Source organism: Lepidochelys olivacea (genome assembly GCF_965140295.1).
Source record: "Lepidochelys olivacea isolate rLepOli2 genome assembly, chromosome: 9".
In the NCBI taxonomy this organism is placed as follows: Eukaryota; Metazoa; Chordata; order Testudines; family Cheloniidae; genus Lepidochelys; species Lepidochelys olivacea.
Genome location: NC_140419.1, coordinates 49,108,118 through 49,127,307, shown reverse-complemented (window position 1 = coordinate 49,127,307; position 19,190 = coordinate 49,108,118). Strand labels below are relative to the sequence as shown.

Here is a 19,190-nt window from a genome sequence, read left to right as displayed (position 1 = left end):
GAGACCTGGAGTTGCCCTTGACTAGCCAGTCATCAAGGTACAAGTAGAACTGGATACCCCGACACCTGAGGTAAGCAACCACCACCACCAAGCACTTGGTATACACTCTGGGTGCTGTCACCAGGCCAAACTGGAGGACCGCAAACTAGTAGTGGTGGGGGCCCATCATAAACTGGAGGAAGCGTCTGTGACCATGAAAGATCGCTATGTGAAAGTATGCGTCCTTCAAGTCGAGGGCAGCATACCAGTCTCACGAATCCAGGGTAGGGATGACAGAAGCCAAGGAGATGACGAGGAACCTTAGCTTCTTTAGACACTTGTTGAGGTCCCACAGGTCCATGATAGGCCGCAGACTCCCCTTGGCCTTTGGGATTAAGAAGTACTGGGAACAGAACTCCTTGTTCCTGTACTCAAGAGGAACCTCTTCCACTGCACCCAATTGCAGCAACCTCTTTACCTCCTGTGTGAGGAGACTCTCATGAGAAGGGCCCCTAAAGAGGGATGGGGAAGCTGGGGTGGTAGAAGTAAACTGTAGGGTATAACCCTCCACCACAGTATTGAGGACCCAGCAGTCTGAAGTTATAGCTGTCTATGCAGGGAGGAAAAAGAAAGGTGATTGGAGAACAGTGGGATAGACGGATCTGGGGTAAAGTATGGTAGGTCGCCCTCGAGCGCACCCTCAAAATGCTCGCTTGCCCTCCTGCTTATTGCGGGTTGAGCCCGACTGGGCAGAAGGAGGAGGTTGGTGGCCCAGGCAGCACTTGTAGACCCTACTCTTCTTATGGGGGACAGGGAGGGGGGGCTCCCAGAGGGGTTGACTCGCTTGGCCCTGAGATTGCTCCCGTTTGAACCACTTACAGGCTGGACCTGGAACATATAGCCTGAGTTTTCAGGGTAGTGCAGGAGTCCTTAAGACCATGCAGTTTACTGTCTGTCTATTCGGCAAACAGGACCTGGCCGTCAAAGGGGCAGTCCTACAACGATTGCTGAGCCTCCACTGACAGACCCGAGAGGAGCACCCAGGATGCCCTTTGCATGAAGATGGCTGAGGCCATGGTGCGAGCTACGGAGTCTGCTGTGTCCAAGGCTGCTTGGAGGGCCGCTTTTGCTACAGCTGTGCCCTCTTCAAGGATCACCCGGAATTCCTTCTTGGAATTGGGAGATCTCCCCTTCGCGGACATCTTGGGCTTCTTGGCTGGGGAGGGAGATTGGTGCCAGCTAGTAGACAGCACCAGTGGGGCGCTCCGTACTGACGCTGTGGTGCTTGGGGCTGAGTTGGATCTCTGCTCCAGTGCCGGGGTCCACGTCGATTCCATCAGGAGTGCCCTGAGACGGCTGTCTCTCTCCTTTTTCGTTCTGGGTTGAATGACTTACAGATGCGACACTTGTTGCTTATGTGTCCTTTTTATAGACATCTTAAACAGCTAATGTGCAGGTCTCTGATGGACACGGGCCGCTTACAACGATGGCATGGTTTAAAGCCTGGGGATGGGGGCATGCCATCCCTAGACTGAGTCCCGTCCTGGACCAACAACAGTAACTCCTCGCTTAACGTTGTAGTTATGTTCCTGAAAAATGCTACTTTAAGTGAGACGATGTTAAGAGAATCCAATTTCCCCATAAGAATTAATGTAAATGGGGGGATGAGGTTCAAGGGAATTTTTTTTTTTTTTTTGCCAGAAAAAAGACTATTGTATGTGTGTAAATATATATTCATGCTGCCTTGTAGAGTGTGAGGCTACATTAACAACTATGTGTTAACCCTTGAGGGCTCGGCCGAGTGCTAGTTCATCATTTAGCAGTAAGGCATGCCCTGGGAAATATCCCACCCTCTGACTCCACCACCTCAGCCAAGCTTCACAATCATCACTGTTGTATACAGTATTAAATTGTTTAAAACGTATACCGTGTGTGTGTGAGTGAGAGAGACAGATGCGCATTGCCCCTTTGTATGCTGAACCCACTCAGAATACATTGCCTTTTTAAGTAGATCAGCAAGTTGAGAAAGCAGCTGCTGCCAGCAAGCTCCCTCTGTCCTGAGCCCTGTCATGTCCCATCCACTCCGCTCTGTGTAGGTGGGGGGCAGGAGCAGGGGAAGGGGGACACCCTGACATTAGCACCCCTCTTCCTGCCCTCCCCCCCGCGCACAGCAAGCAGGAGGCTCCCGGGAGCAGCTCCAAGCAGAGAGCAGGAGCAGCACATGGCAGTGAGGGAAGGGACAGCTGAACTGCTGGCAACTGATAGCCTGCTATGCAGTTGCTGCATGGGGAACTTAGGGAGCGGGGAGCTGATGGGGGGCTGCCAGCCCACCTTGGTTCCAAGCCCCCACCACTAGCTCCAATGGGCTGCTCTTTCTGCAAGCAGTGAGCAAAGCAGGCGGCTGCCAAACAATGTTAAAATGGAGCATTGCGCAACTTTAAGAGAGCATGTTCTCTAATTGACCAGCAATATAACAATGAAACGACATTAACTGGGACGACGTTAAGTGAGGAGTTACTGTAACGAGAACTAATACTAAGGGTAAATACTAAATTATATACAACTACTTTACAAAGAAACCTTCGTGAGACACACTGAACTAAGCGAAAGCTAGATGAAGCAGCAGCAGTTCCAGCACCATCACTGGTGGCAAGAAGGAACTGAGGGTGGGGGGAGCTGGCAGTGCCCCTTATACCGCGCCATGCTGGTGTCACTCCAGAGGGCACCAGGGACAGTCCCCTACGGATACTGCTAAGGGAAAAATTTCCGGCACCGGTGTATGTGGCGAGCACACACACCTAATATAGAATGAACATGACCAACACTCAAAGAAGAATACTTAGTTCTGTCATGACTGCAGGGGACTGCATTAGAAGACGTCTCTAGGTCTACTGCAGTCCCACAATTCTATGACTCTATAATGGATCAGACCAATGGTCCATCTAGCCCAGTATTCTGTCTTCCGACAGTGGCCAATACCAGGTGCTTCAGAGGGAATGAATAGAACAGGCAATCAAGTGATCCATCCCATCATCCACTCCGAGCTTCTGGCAAACAGAGACTAAGGACACTTGGAGCATGCTGTTGTATCCCTGCCGCTCCTGGCTAATAGCCATTGATGGACTTATCCATGAACTTATCTAGTTCTTTTTTGAACCCTGTTATAGTTTTGGCCTTCACAACATTCCCTAGCAACGAGTTCCACACGTTGACTATGTGTTGTGTGAAGAAGTATTTCCTTTTGTTTTAAATCTGCTGCCTATTAATTTCATTTGGTGACCCCTAGTTCTTGTGTTATGAGAAGGAGCGAATAACACTTCCTCATTTACTTTCTCCATACCAGTCATGATTTTATAGACCTCTATCAGATTCCCCCTTAGTCATCTCTTCACCAAGTTGAAAAGTCCCAGTCTTATTAATCTCTCCTCATGAAGAAGCTGTTCCATAACCCTAATAATTTTTGTTGCCCTTCTGTGTATCTTTTCCAATTCCAAAACATCTTTTTGAGAGGGGGCGACCAGAACTGCAAGCAGTATTCAAGATGTAGGCATACCATGGATTAATACAGAGGGATTATGATATTTTCTGTCTTATTATCTATCCCTTTCCTAATGGTTCCTAACATTTGGTTAGCTTTTTTGACTGTCGCTGTAGATTGAGTGAATGTTTTCAGAGAACTATCCACAATTATTCCAAGATCTCTGAGTGACAACAGCTAATTTAAACCCCATCATTATGTATGTATAGCTGGGATTATGTTTTCCAATGTGCATTACTTTGCATTTATCAACACTGAATTTCATCTTCCATTTTCTTACCCAGTCACAACCAATTTGTATACGATTAATGAGAACCTCCATTATGGTGTTTTTAAAAAGTTTCCGTGCAGCTTTCAGATATTTCACTTTGGGGACTGTACCTTTTAATTTCTGCTGAACCAGTTTCCTCATTTTTGTGTAATACCCCTGTCTGAAATTAAATGCTACTGTGGTGGGCTTCTTTGGTGTTTTATGCCCCACAGGGATGTTAACTTTAATTACATCATCATCACTATTACCAAGCATTTCAGCTATAGTCACCTCTTGGACCAGAACCTGTACTCCACTTAGGACTAAATCAAGAATTACCTCTCCCTTTATGGGTTCCAGGACTAGTTGCTCCAAGAAGCAGTCATTTAAGGTATCAAGAAACTTTATCTCTGCATCCCACCCACTCAATATGGGGATAGTTGAAATCCCCCATTATTACTGAGTTTTTTATAGCCTCGCCAATCTCCCTGAGCATTCCACAGTCATCCTCACCATTCTGGTCAGGTGGTTGGTAGTATGTCCCTAGTGCTATAATCTTATTATTCAAGCATGGAATTTCTATCCAGAGAGATTCTATTGGACTGTTTGGTTCATTTAAGATCTTTACTATATTTGATTCTCTGCTTTCTTTCACATATATAGTGCTACTCCCCCACCAGCATGACCTATTCTGTCATTCCTATATATAGTCTACCGGGGTATTACTGTGTCCCATTGATTATCATTTCACCAAGTTTCTGTGATGCCTATTATATCAATATCATCATTTAATACAAGGCACTCAAATTCATCAATTTTAGTTTACAGACTTATAAAATTTGTCACTTTTTCAGCTGTCTGCCATTATGTGATGTAAACGAATGGGACTCTTTCATTTGACTGTTTCTCCCCTAAGGAACATCTCTGTCTGAACCATGTACTCCTTCACAACTGTCGGCTTTCCCCCAGCCCTAAGTTTAAAAACTTTATCACCTTTTTAATTTTACATGCCAGCAATCTGCTTCTGTTTTGGTTTATGTGGAGCCATGCTTCCTACATATGCTCCTCCTTTTCCAAAAGGTTCCCCAGTTCCTAATAAAATCTAAATCCCTCCTCCCTTCACCATTATCTCATCCATGCATTTAGACCCTGTAGTTCTGCCCATCTAACTGGACCTGTGTGTGGAAATGGAAGCATTTCAGAGAACGCTATCATGGAAATCCTGGATTTCAATCTCTTACCTAGCAGCCTAAATTTGGCCTCCAGGACCTCTCCCCTACTTACCCTATGTCATTGGTACCTATATGTATTACAACCACTGGTTCCTCCCGAGCACTATACATAAGCCTGTCTAGATGTCTAAAGACATCTGCAACCTTCGCCCGGCAGGAAATTTACCATGCCATTCTTTCAGTCATCACAAACCCGGTTATTTATATTTCTAATGATCGAATCCCCCATTACTATTACCTAATCATCAAATCTCCCATTACTATTACAAAGGGATGGAGGCCTCAGTGACAATGAAAAGGAGTCAGGGATTATTGCTGACTACCAACTGAATGTGAGCTTCTCAATGCTGTGGGCAAAAGGGCTGATGTGATTCTTGCACGTACAAATAGGGGAGAATACTGAATACGTAGAGATAGGTGATATTACTTAGAGTACACAGTACTGGTGAGACCACCACTGGAATACTTTGTCCAGTTCTGGTGTCCACACTTCAAAAAGGATGTTGAAAAATTTTAAAGGGCTCAGAGTAAAACTAAAGAATGATTCATGATCTAGAAAGCCTGCCTTACAATAAAAAATGAAAGTAGCTCAACTACTTAGCTTATTGAAGATTAAGAGGCTACTTGACTATGGTCCATAATTGCCTACGCAGGAAGAAGATACTTGATAGAGGTCTCTGACTGCTAAAAGTAAAGGTATAAAAAGATCCAGTGGCTGGAAACTGAAGACTGGAAATAAGATGTTAATTTTTAAACACTCAGGTAACTAATCATTGGAACAGATTACCAAGAGATGTGGCAAATTCTACATTACTAGAAATCTTTAAATCAAGACTGGATCTCTCTCTAAGAGGCTAGATCAGCCACAAATTATTGTGATAGATGCAGGAAGTCACTGGGTGAAGCTGTATGGCCCGTTATACAGATCAAACTGGATGATTACAAAGATCTCTTCTGGCCTTTATACCTATGGATCTGTGAACTGTAAGATACAGTCTTAAAAGATAACAAATATAGCCTTAGATATATTTAAATGTAGTACCTGAAAAAATCAGGGAGGTAACTATTTACTTTCAAAGATTTCATTCTGAAAGTTTATATAGGGTGACATTGTTCAAAGTTAATTATTTGTGTAAGATGCTCCTTGTCTAAAAACCTTTCATAATGGCTTAGCCTCCACAAGGTCACAGCACTGACTTTAATCCACAGTCATGTTTTCCACAAGCATATACCAACAGATATAGTTTAAACTATGTATTTACTTACATGTTAGCCCCGAGGGACCAAATTCTCAAAGCCTTAGACAGAACATGTATGCATCTGTGTGTGCACTCAGACATGCAGTTTTGAGTAAAACTGTGGAATTTTGCTCAGCCTCTCTCTTTGAATCAGGCTTTGAAAATTTAGTTTCAGACTGCCAGCAAATAGCCATTAGAGGTACCACTGCCACCAAATCCAAATTCATACAGTATGATGTTGTCCCAGAAATACCACTTCACGACAACATTGTGCAATCAAATCACCATTCTTCATTGGTACTTGACCCATCCAGGATGGATTTCAAAAACAAAAGCATATGGTAGAGCCCAGACTCCAAAGGATTCGGTGGAATAAAAACCACTCACAGGCCCTTTCAGCTACATAATCAAGTTTTCAACACATACTTGACTTACTTCTATCCAGGTCAGCTCATCTATGCTCCCCTTTTCACCAGCTCTTTCTTTTAAGATGTCTTCATTTTCTTTTGTTTGGCAAAATGGCTGCTTGCCTCTAAGTCAAGCTCTATTTCAATTACTGGATTTTAACTTTATAGAGCACCCAGATATGTTGTGGCAGTTTTCTATATATCTCTATATACCACACAAAAACAACAATAGGCACCCAAAAAACGTGTATTGCATACTTTTGTGTGTGTGTGTGTGTGTGTATCTATCTATATATGAATACATATAATTTCTATAATAAAATTAATACTGATTGCTTTTATAACTGATGTGAAATCAAAATCTCAAGCAGTTTTAATGCCTTACTTTGTAGGACGTGGAACTTAATAGGTGAGCAATATTCTGAACTGCTCCATGGTTAAACAAGATTGTCTGATGATCTGGACCCTATAAAGGGAAAAAAAGGAGTATTTATTCTTTTAAAAAACAAATGTGGAAGAGGCTTCCTGTTAACTGTAACTTCAGTAAGTACTAAAATGCAGGTTTTCCTGCCATTCTTTGCTTTGTACATTGGAAATGTGCTAGTTTCTTTACCGTCAGAAGCTAACTTTCTGTTACATCTGTTGAGCTTGACCTACTTATTTATAGCCATTTTCATTCTCATTCTTGAAAGGAAATACCAAAACTAGAGAGATTAGGAGTAGAGTGAGTGAAGTTATAACATTTTAATTAATGAAGGATGAGTTCTACAATAATTGACAATGGGGATTTTATTTTTCATAGCTGATATAGGGCTGCTAGCAATATACTGTTTCAATCTTTGCAATATTATATAAGATTCTCAATAATCTACAACACCTCTTCCATTGCTAATCCCATGCATTTTCAGCAATAACAACCCCAGAAAAGATAGCAAGTAACCAATTCTAAAACTGTTCCCATATATCAGAATGTGCATCAACTGACAGTGTGGCGAGAGTAGTGTCTCACTCCTACACTAGTAACTCCTACACATGTAATCTAGATTTAAAAAGTTTTTTATAATACTATTTCAAATACATCAACTGTAAAGACAGCTCACCAACCTTAAGTACTTAAAGAGCAAGTAAAAATAAGCGTCTGAGGTGTTAAACATTTTTCAGTTTTCAAAAACTCAGTTTGAAATCAATTCAAGTCCAAATACTGATCCCATGTCTCCTCTACAGTACAAAAGTCTCAAGATCTCTGTGGTCTGGCCAGGCTGTATGGAGGCAGAGGAGGAATGGAACTCTCAGGGGACATCCCACCCTCAGCAGTCTCAGTGAATCCTAGGTGATCAGTGAGCTCTTCCTCCCCTGGAAGTTGAGTGCATGACTCTACTCCCACTGCCTCTTCCCATGACAACCCACCTTTGAGGGCAGGACTGCCCCAACCTGCAGAACTGGCTGGCAACTTCAAAACAGAGACATCAGATGGGGATGATGGGCCTCATCAAGACAGAGGATGTCTGGAGGAAAAAGGCACAACCCTGACAGACTCCTCCCTGCTCCCATTCCAGGGGATACCTTTGTTCCCCATTCCTGGTTTACACTATACCCCATGGCTGCTTGACAGGAGCTGCTATGCCCTCAAGGCTATAGTGGTCTCTGCTTAGCTTTTGCATGGGAAGAGAAGGGCAGGACCCCCAGTCACCACACACCGCCGCTTTTAATAGCTCCTTGTATCCATTCCTGTGGAACAACTCTATGGCCCCTTGCACACCAATCTGATCATCCTCTATACTGGTCAGGCCAGTGTACAATCCCTATATGGGGGAGTAAAGGGACTAGTACTGTCTTTACAAATGTGTAAGAGTCAGGTTTTGGCTCATAGAGTTAAATTTCTAAATAGAGTCAACAGCCGTGACAGCATGTGTCACCACAAACTACATAATTCCTAACAATAAACTTCAGTATAAACACCCTAGAATAAAATATGTATCTCCAGTATCTGCTCTGGCGCTCCCACATTGGTATGATGTCTACTCTGTGCACAGCCTCTGTAGCCATCTGATTGGCTGAAAGAGAGAAAGGTGGGAAACACCAAATTTGACCTGCAAAACACTGCCTGATTTTCTTGATTGATTTGCAACCTAAATGCTAATGGTCTTCCTGCCAGAATGAAGATTTCAGTATTCTGTTTCATACTTATACCAACTTGGCACACATGAACTACAGACCTCTGTGCATCTGACAATGGTAGAGACATTTCACTTCCAAGCTTCTGAAGAGTCATTAAAAACAGTTTGTTTTTTTTAAAAGGTATTATGAAAAATATTTTTAGTACTTCATTTATAATTATCCCTTTCCAGAAAAACCATGAAAATTATTTTTACGTATAACATATCTGATGCTTTAAGATGCTTCAGCTGCTACCACTGACAACTTCCTATCAAAAAATGCAATTAAAATACCTTTTTTTGCTGTAGAAAAACACTTACATTGGCACACAGAAGTGGCTGAGGCGATGATTTAAAGCCGCAGCTATGCCAGTGTCGAAGCTGAAGAAGAGATATTAAAAGACGGGGGGAGAAATGAATGAAATTGAAATCAAGAATTGCTTTAACTTGTTTTTGTAACCTGATAAATATATCACTTATCTAGTTCCCATGTGCCAGATTTTCAAAGAGAATCATCTAATTTGTTGTGTGTAAATACCACCATGAATACACAAATGAGTTATTTGTGTGCACTCATGGCTAGTTAGCTGCACAACTAGACATGCATGCAAAAAATATTCAGTTTGGACATGCACTTAAAGTGTTTCCTTGAACAAATCAGGTATGCTTAATATATGTATACATATCTTTGAAAATCTGACTTTGTATTAATAGCCCAAATTTAAGAACTCTACTGTCAGGCTTATTCAACAATAAATAGTAAGTTGTTTTAAATCTAGACATGTGAAGACTTGATTATACACTATATAACTCATTTTTAATTTCAGATATCTCAGAAACTGTGTCAATAATGAGGGATAATTGCTTTTGTTACTCTGAGTACAATGGTGGAGTTCTAGGACCTATTTTAATGATACTGTGCCTGTCCTCCAAAGATTCAAGGTATTTCAGTTTTAAATCTTCCTTGGATGTAGCATTTGGGGAACAGAAACAACAGTTCTTGATTACACATCATTCACTACTTACAGATCATCATAAAAAGTTGACTTTCAACAAAATAGCATGGCCTATTACAGATGATGTTCAAAAGAACCATGTAACAAACAATTTATGATGACAAACATCAAAAAGACTCGAAAATATCTTTGGATGCTACAGACTCTTATGCAGAAGTTCAACACAAGGCCTACAAACTAGCTACAGCCCACTTACATCCTTAGAATGAGGCTTAAGAGGGATTTAGCTAGTTCATAAGCGTTGTGCTGTACTGCTGCAGGGGGTGAATTTCATTTATCCTGCATAGCTGATCAAGGTGTTATTTAAACAGTAATAGCAATTACATTCAAATGAAATTTCCAGTGCTAATTTTCAAAATTTTGGTACCATACAATCATGCATCAAAAAAATAGGCCTTTTAAAAATAAAAAGCTCACTTTGACAATTAAAAGTAGTAATAAAGCTTCTTCATTTATGCCACCTTCCCTGAAAACAGATTAACTGTGACAGAGAGAACCTGAACCCCGAATGCCCTTCCAACGTAAGTTTCAACATGCATTTTACAATGCTTTGTGCATTATTGTAGCTTAGTTTTCAATTAAATTGATTTTGTTTATTTTATAGGCAGATGGTGTCCAAGATTTGTATGTAAAGAACAGGCCACCCACTTGTCCCAAGAACCAGCATTCCCCTTCATGTCCATCCAAAATCTCTCCAGAGTCGTCATTCTGTCAGTCATTGCCACTCAATTTTTTTTTTTTAGCTCAAAACTCTCAGTGTAAATAGTAAAAGATATGCCGCAAACAAAAGGAAGTATGCAACCATACTAACAACATTGAGTAAGGATTTTCTATCTAAGGAAAATGTCTGCTGTCGTCAGTGAAATTTGAGGTGGAAAAGAGAAAAAAGCTGATAGGCAAAGAAGCCTCCCGCGACCTGAGCTGACCTTCTGCCCAGGAAGAGGGAGGCAGTGGGGAACCCTTCACAGGAACACTGGTTCTTAAGAGGAGTGTGGTGTCAGTTATCTTCACAAATGCTAGACCACCTGCCTAGAAAGTAAACAAAAGAAAAAAAATACATTGAAGCACAAATAACCCTTTAAAATACATGTTGAAGCTTACCTAAAACCAGTATTCATAGTGAAGTGTTTTCCCCAGAGAAATCAATCAGAAAGATTCTCTCCAGCACACAATCTGTTCAAGGGAAGATAGTAGCTTTCATTAAACAAGCTCAGAACTATCTACGGCCACAGGCATATTGAAACTTTCATGGGTGTTTGATATCTTGCCTATCTGTACAAGACAGAAAAACAGGTTTCTTTAACCCTTGCAAGTATGTTAGACTCTGACATATCAGCTGGCTGGTATTATATCTGAAGGCACAGTAGTAGGGCATTTGTTTTGGTCGCTAGATCTTGTACCCATGGAATAAAGCAGCTAAAAAGAAAAAAAAGGTATTTTCAAGTTTCCCTTGAAAGATTCTATTTACCTAGAAAAACAAAGATCAAGTTCTTGTCCAATTTAAGAAACAGCTTCAGAAGACCTCAAAGCATCAAAAATGTGCGTCTCTCTTTCTCTTTGTATTATCTGATCCTCTTACCGATTCTAAAACAGTAGTGTTTTCTTGTTACGATTCTGGGATTTATTTTATGTCAACTATTTCATTTGCCATTACTCATTTACATTTTCAATCATTCACACTCATGTATTCAGTGTGCCCTACATGCTCATAGTTTTTGCTGTAAAATGTGACATTTTCAAAATATTCATGGTAAACTAAATGTCCCAATTTTTTCAGTTCAGTGAAAATAGCATACTGGCTATAGAAGACTTTTTTTATTTTTTTCTTAATTAGTGAATGGGGTTTGGTTTAGTTAATTAAATATTTATGATACAGAAAAGTTGGCAAGTTTTACAAAACAGGGCAAGGTGTTCATTTTGTCAGGGAGAGCAAGGCAGAATTCATCCTTTTCACAGTAGAGCTGGATACTCAAGGGTAAGAGATCCAGTTTTCATATACCTGATTTGGTTGTGTAGTGCTGCTGAGCTACTACTTTCGTTTATATGCAAGCTTGTGTTTTATACAATCAATCCTGTGCTAACACTTCTACAATAATGTGCTAACAATTGTTGTAACACAGCGTTCATTCTAAAGCAAATGTTTCCAAACTATATCTTCTTACTCAGTTTTCAATTGGAATTTTTTTCTTGTTAAAAAACACATATTTGAGCAATCTATTTAATATTTTAAAGGTTCTAATTTTCATCTTATAAGTGACCCCAGAGTAACTGACTAAACTGGATAATCCTTGATTTCATCAAACTAATGCAAGATTATCAGGATTTAAGGTAATGTTGGAATAAAATTCCACATAAAAGATAAATGGGCAGAAATAATAGGAACTGGAGTGTCTTTCTTTCACCATGTTAATCACAAACTTTAGATTAATTTGTATATTTCGCTCTAGTGTTCTCTGTGTTGTAACAGTTTTCCTCTACATATCTGATACTTTTGCTAAAAGAAAGCCTCTTTTAAGATCTAAGATTTGAATTAGATCAGTCACTTTAGTTTCAGTTCTCAGTTTAATACAAAATTGCAATTCTATGAGTAGATACACATGCATACTCACTGCATAAGAACTAATGAGGAAGAGTACAATTTTAATACAAGAACACTTTTCATTGGTCTATAATCTCTCAAAATACAAACTATCACGGGTACAAAATGGCTGCCTTGAGAGGACAGAGGCAGTCTGAGCTAAGGTTTATTCAATAAATTCCCAAAGCAGAGCAAAAAGAAAAACTGAAATCCTCAAATATAATCATGCTGACAATGAAGTTTTATGTTTCATTCAATTTTTGTTTTTATTTTTTTAGTTAATACACTCTAATTCCCAATAAACCCAAAGTTCTTATTATCTGCAAACTTTACTTTATCCAAGAGCAGTATCCACCTATAATCCCAGAAACACTATCAGCAAATTGGGGGGGTCTAGGGAGGGGGGATTCAGTCTTTATTGTGCTACTGTTCCAGCCATAGAAGTCAATATTATCTTATACAGTTTCTAAATGGCAGAAACACAAGAACCCTCATGGAGAATATTTATTCTCTTTCCTTACTTTGCAGCAATGTGAGAAGATCTGACATATGTATTCTTGAGTATATCGAGACCTACTAAGCAATGCCATGAGGTGGGGGATAACTGTAGCATCCTAGAAACAAGTCAGAAAAGAAAACAGTATTAAAACTAGAAATTTCAGCACCATTAGTCAGCAATCTGTAACTAACAAGCTGCATCCTAAGCTTTTCAATAGTCAGTACCCAAGCCTAAAATGGGGGAGGTGCTGAGACACACAAGGAACAAAGCCTAGGCCATAAAAGTACTATGGGGGTGATTTTCAAAGAAAATAACAGCTTGGTGCTCAATTCCCATCAAAATCCAATGTTCCTAACTCCCAGCTATGTGTCACTGAAAAATCTCTCCATTAAGTAACCTACTTAGTAAGAAGTCTTCGGACAAAGGAAAAGAGGAATTCCGCTCACTACAAACTGTCACTGACAACAATCACTGAATAAAAAGCTGTGTGTATTTTTGAGACAAAAATTCCCCAGTGGCATTCTTCTCCCAGAACAGTAATTTACTTACCTTTTATTTGGTTATCTCTTAATTCTGAGAGGGTGGGAACGGAGGGAGTGTAGGAAGTGAGGTGCAAGTATAGACAATGGATTTTTTCATCCTCCCACCAGCAGTTGGAGACAAGACATCAAAAGAATTTAGTGATATTGGCCTTCCATCTGACAATCCAATTCAAGAGTTTTCTTTAGTACTGACATAGCACAAGCATGCACACTCATAGTGGGAAAAACTAAACAAAGAGTAATCAGAAGAGAAATCAGAGAGAGAAGGGAGATCATCTCGCTACCTGTTTCTCATTGTTTGGTTCTGTTATGAATCCAATCCTGTTTCTTAAGATCACTATAGTAAGTGAGAAATACCTAAATATTGTTATAAATCAATGAAAGATTTAAGATATCTAACAGATATATTTTAGCAGAAGCCAGCTACAAGTGGGGATGCCAGGAGAAGCAGTAGAAGATTAGCAGTTTTTGTGAACTCCGGAAGCCAGCCTCAACTGAATCATCTCTGAAACAAAGGGTTTGGTTGTTTAAGCAGAGGAGACTAAATATCAGAAATCCCCTTTAAGAGGTTGCTTCTATGTTGACTATGACAGATAAACTGAGCCCTTCACCTGGGGAGAGCTGGAGTCAGTAAGAATTGTTGTGATGATCAGACAGGTCTGCCTACAATGCAAAAATCTTCCTGCAGCAGCAAGTCTCATTGTCTAGTCAATTGACTGAGGCTCGTGCTGCTAGGCTAAAAACAGCAGTGTAGATGCTCCTGCTCAGACTGGAGCCCAGGATCTGAGACCCACCCCCTTCGCCAGATTTTGGATCCTGGGCTCCAGCCAGAGCAGGAACTTCTACACTGCTATTTTTAGCCCTGCAGCATGAGACCAAGTCAGTTGATCCAGGCTCTGCGACTCGCTGCTGCGGAAGTTTTGTTTTGTTTCTTGTAGCTTAGATGTACCTTATAGATATGTCTATATTGCAATTAAACACCCATGGCTGGCCCATGCCAGCTGACTCAGACTTGTGGGGCTTGAGCTAAGGGGCGGTTTAAATGCAGTGTGGATGTTCAGGCTTGGGCTGGAGCCCAGGCTCTGGGTCCCTGCAAGAAGGGAGGATCCCAAAGCTCAGGCTCCAGATAGAGCATTTACACAGCAATTAAGCAGCCCCTTAGCCTCAGCCCTGCGAGCCCGAGTCAGCTGGCACAGGCCAGAAATGTATTTTTGACTGCAGTGTAGATGTGCCCCATGTGACTTGGTCAGTGAGGTGAAGTTATTGTTTACTAAGTTATAAAACTTTTCTGTATTAATCCATTGATATAACTTAATAGGGGGCTGTGGAAAACAACACAATAGCTATAGATAAGCAACCCCCCAGCAAACATTGGGGGGCAACTACAGGCCAATGGCATACTTCCAGGCTCAAAGCCGAAGTGAAAACTCTTCTGCCAATGCTAAGAACTAACAAATCAAAGGGCTATAAATAGTTAAATGCCCCGCTCATGAAAGGAAAGGAGAGTCAATCAGGAGCTGTCCAGAGTGACAGGTTGACAGAGTAAAACTGCAGAGGGAATCTGAAGAAGTTGAGCCTTCCCCCAGACCCAGACAATGTAAGCCATAGGAGACACAGGTTTTCTCTTAAATGCTTTGGTTCTAAGTAAATGCTTTGCTTTAAGAAAAAGTATTTAAGCAAAGGCTGTTTGGTCACTGCTCACCACTACCACTGCTCCCAGAGGGAGCAAAGCTACTGGCACTGAAGGTAAGTCAGGCCTGCTGAGGTACTCACAATTCATCACAGGGGACTGCAACCCAGAGCCTTGTCTGAGAGTGGGAGAATCCTGTAATTCTACCCAAAGAAAGGCAACAGCTAGAGGCCTGAGAGGGGTGCCCTCGAAGAGACCAGGAGGGGTCTGAAGTACAGTTCACCATTTAACTATGACAGGAGTAATAGTAGGAACTTTAGTTTCCCTTCTCAGAAGTTGCTCAGAACACAACTGTGTAGATGGTACTATTGCCTGTTTCCCCAGGAACATCTTGTTTAGTCAGAACATCTTTCAGCACCAGGAAAAAAAAGGCCCAACTGTATGACTATAAATCCCTCAGTCCCAGCAGGTTTGCAACAGTGCTGAAAGTCTCAGCCAAGAGTGAGATGCAGTACAGTTCTCCCTACCAGACATTAGCTTGCTGTCATGCATAAGCAAACCGACAAGTGCTGTCCAGAAAAGCAACATCCAAAAGGAGTAGCAACCGAAACAAGTGCCGTATGGTCCATACCTACATTCTTGCTCTTATCTTAAGAACACTTTTGCCTGTGGCTACAATTCTGCAAATTCACCATGAGGCCTGAAAGACTTTTTGTTCAAAAAACTCAATTTACATCATTCCTTAGTCGTCACTGTGTTTTCTTTCAACAGCTTTACATAACATGTATATCGGTTAAAATCATATCCTGCCACCTTTCACCCACCTTTGGCAATTTAAGATTTCAAGCCACATTAAGGCTCAACACAACAGAACCACATATTAATTGACTTTTCTGGTACCCTACGAAACCACCATCAGCTGAGGTTCTTGCAGTTGTGTCAGGAAAAAGGTAATAGACTTCTGTAAAAGTAACTCGTGACTTTTTGGCTAAAAAACTAGAAAGATATAAAATTAATATGGCACACATTCAATGGGTTAAGAGCTGTCTAATTGAGAGCTCTCAAAATGCAAGTGGGTGTGTTTCTAGTGGGGTCCCACAGGGATTGGTTTTTGGCCCTATGCCTTTTAACATTTTTATCAATGACCTGGAAGAAAATAAAATCACTGATAAAAGTTTGTAGATAACACAAACATTGGTGGAGTGGTAAATAATGAAGAGGACAGGTCACTCACACAGAGCAATCTTGGATCACTTGGTAAGCTGGGTGCAAGCAAACAGTATATGTTTTAATATAGCTAAATGTAAATGTATATGTTTAGCAACAAAGAATGTAAGCTGTATTTAGAGGATAGGGGCTCTATCATTGGAAGCAACGACTGAAAAAAGTTTGGGGGTTGTGATGGATAATCAGCTGAACATGAGCTCCCCTAAGATGCTGTGGCCAAAAGGGCGAACGTGATCTTTGTATGCATAAACAGGGGAGTCTTGAGCTGGAATAGATAAGTTATTTCACCTCTGCATTTGGCACTGATGCAACATTTGCTGGAATACTGTGTCCAGTTCTGGTGCCCACAATTCAAGAAGGCTGTTGATAAATTGGAGAGGACTCAAGAGAATGACAAAAGGATTAGAAAACATGACTTATAGGACAGACTGAAGGATCTCACTCGATTTAGTTTATCCAAGTGAAGGTTAAGGAGTGACTTGAGTACAATCTACACCTCCCTATATGGGGAACAAATATTTAATAATGGGCTCTTCCATCTAGCAGAGGCAGGAATAATACAATCCAATGCCTGGAACCTGAAGCTACAAAAATTGGAAATAAGGCGTGCATTTTTAACAGTGAGAGCAATTAATTACTGGAAGAATTTACCAAGGATTGTGGTGGATTCTCAATCACTGGCAAATTTTAGATCAAGACTGGATGTTTTTCTAAAAGATCTGCTCCAGGAATTATTTTGGGGAAGTTCTATGACCTGTGTTATTCAGGAGATCAGACTAGATCATCGCAATGGTCCCTTATGGCCTTGGAATCTATTAAGCTATAAGAAGGAGCAACAGAAGATTCATCATGGGTTGGATGTTCTTCACACAGAGCTCCAAAGCGGAGACAAGAAGAAATTAACTCAAACCCTTGACATCCCATGTAGGGATGCAACTGGCTCATTTTAAAAAGTGACAGAAGTGAAAAACAAATTAAGTTAAAAGCCTAACTAGAAAAGGCTGATGTTTCTGCGGGAGACAGGAAGTAAACTGGGTTGCTCAGCCAGAACCAGCCCTTATATCTTCAATTTTTTTTGATGTTCTCACTCCATCAGCTGAAAAGTGGGATATCAATACCCACTGTCTTGATAGACCCACCGCAGGAAAAAATACCAATAAATATAGACAGCTACCTTGGCAGGGTTCTCAAAGGGAAAAACAAATCCTCATATTATAAACCCATAAGTGCTGAAATGAGTTTTGGGAATTTGTATGCAGAATTGTTGTAACTGTGTTGGTCCTAGGATATTATGGAAACAAGGTGGGTGAGGAAATATCTTTTATTGGACCAACTTCTGATGGAGAGAGAGAGAGAGATTTCGAGTTTATGCAGAAAGAAAAGGAGTACTTGTGGCACCTTAGAGACTAACCCATTTATTAGAGCATAAGCTTTCGTGAGCTACAGCTCACTTCCTCAGATGCATCCGATGAAGTGAGCTGTAGCTCACGAAAGCTTATGCTCTAATAAATGGGTTAGTCTCTAAGGTGCCACAAGTCCTCCTTTTCTTTTTGCGAATACAGACTAACACGGCTGTTACTCTGAAACCTGAGTTTATGCAGAGCTTCCTTCAGGTCTGCAAAACTTAGCCCTGGTCTACACTGCACGATAAGGTGGACATAAGCTGCCTTGCGTCGACCTAGCCGTGGAAGTGTCTTCACTTAAATTTGGCTCCCAACAATGTAAGTGCCTCTCTACGGTGACTGAGCACCACCTCCCCAAGTAGCATAGAGTCACTGTCGATGTAATTAGTTCGATGCAGCGTCTATATACTGCTTACACTGCTTACATTGACTGTTACTCGCTTTCAGGAGGTGTCCCACAATGTCCCACACTTACAATACAGTCGACACAGGTGCTCCTGATGAGGATATGCACCGCCGACATAAAGAGCCAAGCATGCACACACACAAGCTATTTAATAATTTCAGTGGCTGTACGATGATGTAAGTTAGATCGACATAATCTACGTAGGTAGATATGGCCTTACTCAGAGTGTCACAGCTAAATACAAAATTAAACAGATTGTCTAGCATAAGTAGTTAACACATATTCCCAGAGACTATTCAAGGTGAAATAAATCTTTCCTGAATCCTCCCTTCTAACCTTCAAACAACCCCCAACCTTTCCAATCTCATCATCAGAAGCAAACTCTCCACAGACCAGTCACTAACTCCAAGTGGCACCAGACCCTGTCAGACAACAGACACAAAACCTGCAGACATAGCTCTACTACTGCAAAGTTAAACACCCCCCAACACCTTGCAAGATTCCTGGGCCCTACACATGCCTATCACAACATGTGGTGTACCTCATTCAGTGCACTGAATGCCCCAAAAGCAATTGTATGGGTGAAACCAGACAATCTCTGAGCTCTCAAATTAACTCACACAGGAAAATGATAAAACACAAAAATAACACATCACCTGTGGGTGAACACTTCTCACAAAGCGATCAATATCTGACCTATCATTCCTCATCCCCAAAAGAAACACTTTCAAAAGTTGAGCCTGGGAGCTTAAATTCATAACTTTGCTAGACACTTAAAAATAATGGACTGAACAGAGAGACTGGATTTATGGTTTATTACAACAATCTGTAACCCACTAACAATCCCCATCAGCTGCTTCCCTCTACTCTTTCTTTCCTCCCTATGACTGGAGGGATGTTAATGGGCCACTTCACCTTGAACGGTCCCTTGAAATATGTGTTAACTACTTATGCTAAACAATCTGTTCCATCTTGTATTTAGCTGTGACACTGAGGACTTGTACACACTACTACTTAGGTCAGTATAATTTATGTCGCTCAGGGGTGTGAATAAGCTTCTCCTGCTGATATAGTTACCGCCTCCCGCAG

At 41.1% G+C, this 19,190-nt stretch overlaps 1 protein-coding gene across 5 annotated transcripts in view; it reads right to left on the bottom strand.

Annotated features, from left to right (window-relative positions):
- ARMC8 (armadillo repeat containing 8) overlaps window positions 1-19,190 on the bottom strand; it is a 181,132-nt gene that overhangs the window by 87,055 nt on the left and 74,887 nt on the right. For 4 of the 5 annotated variants that reach the window (XM_084640229.1, XM_084640230.1, XM_084640232.1 and 1 more), the window contains 3 exons: window positions 12,916-13,008; window positions 9,122-9,181; window positions 7,030-7,110 (listed from right to left, as the gene is read on the bottom strand). In XM_084640229.1, the coding sequence (XP_084496355.1) occupies window positions 7,030-7,110; window positions 9,122-9,181; window positions 12,916-13,008 (234 nt within the window). The remainder of the gene's footprint in view (window positions 1-7,029; window positions 7,111-9,121; window positions 9,182-12,915; window positions 13,009-19,190) is intronic. The other variant, XM_084640231.1, reaches the window with a different exon arrangement.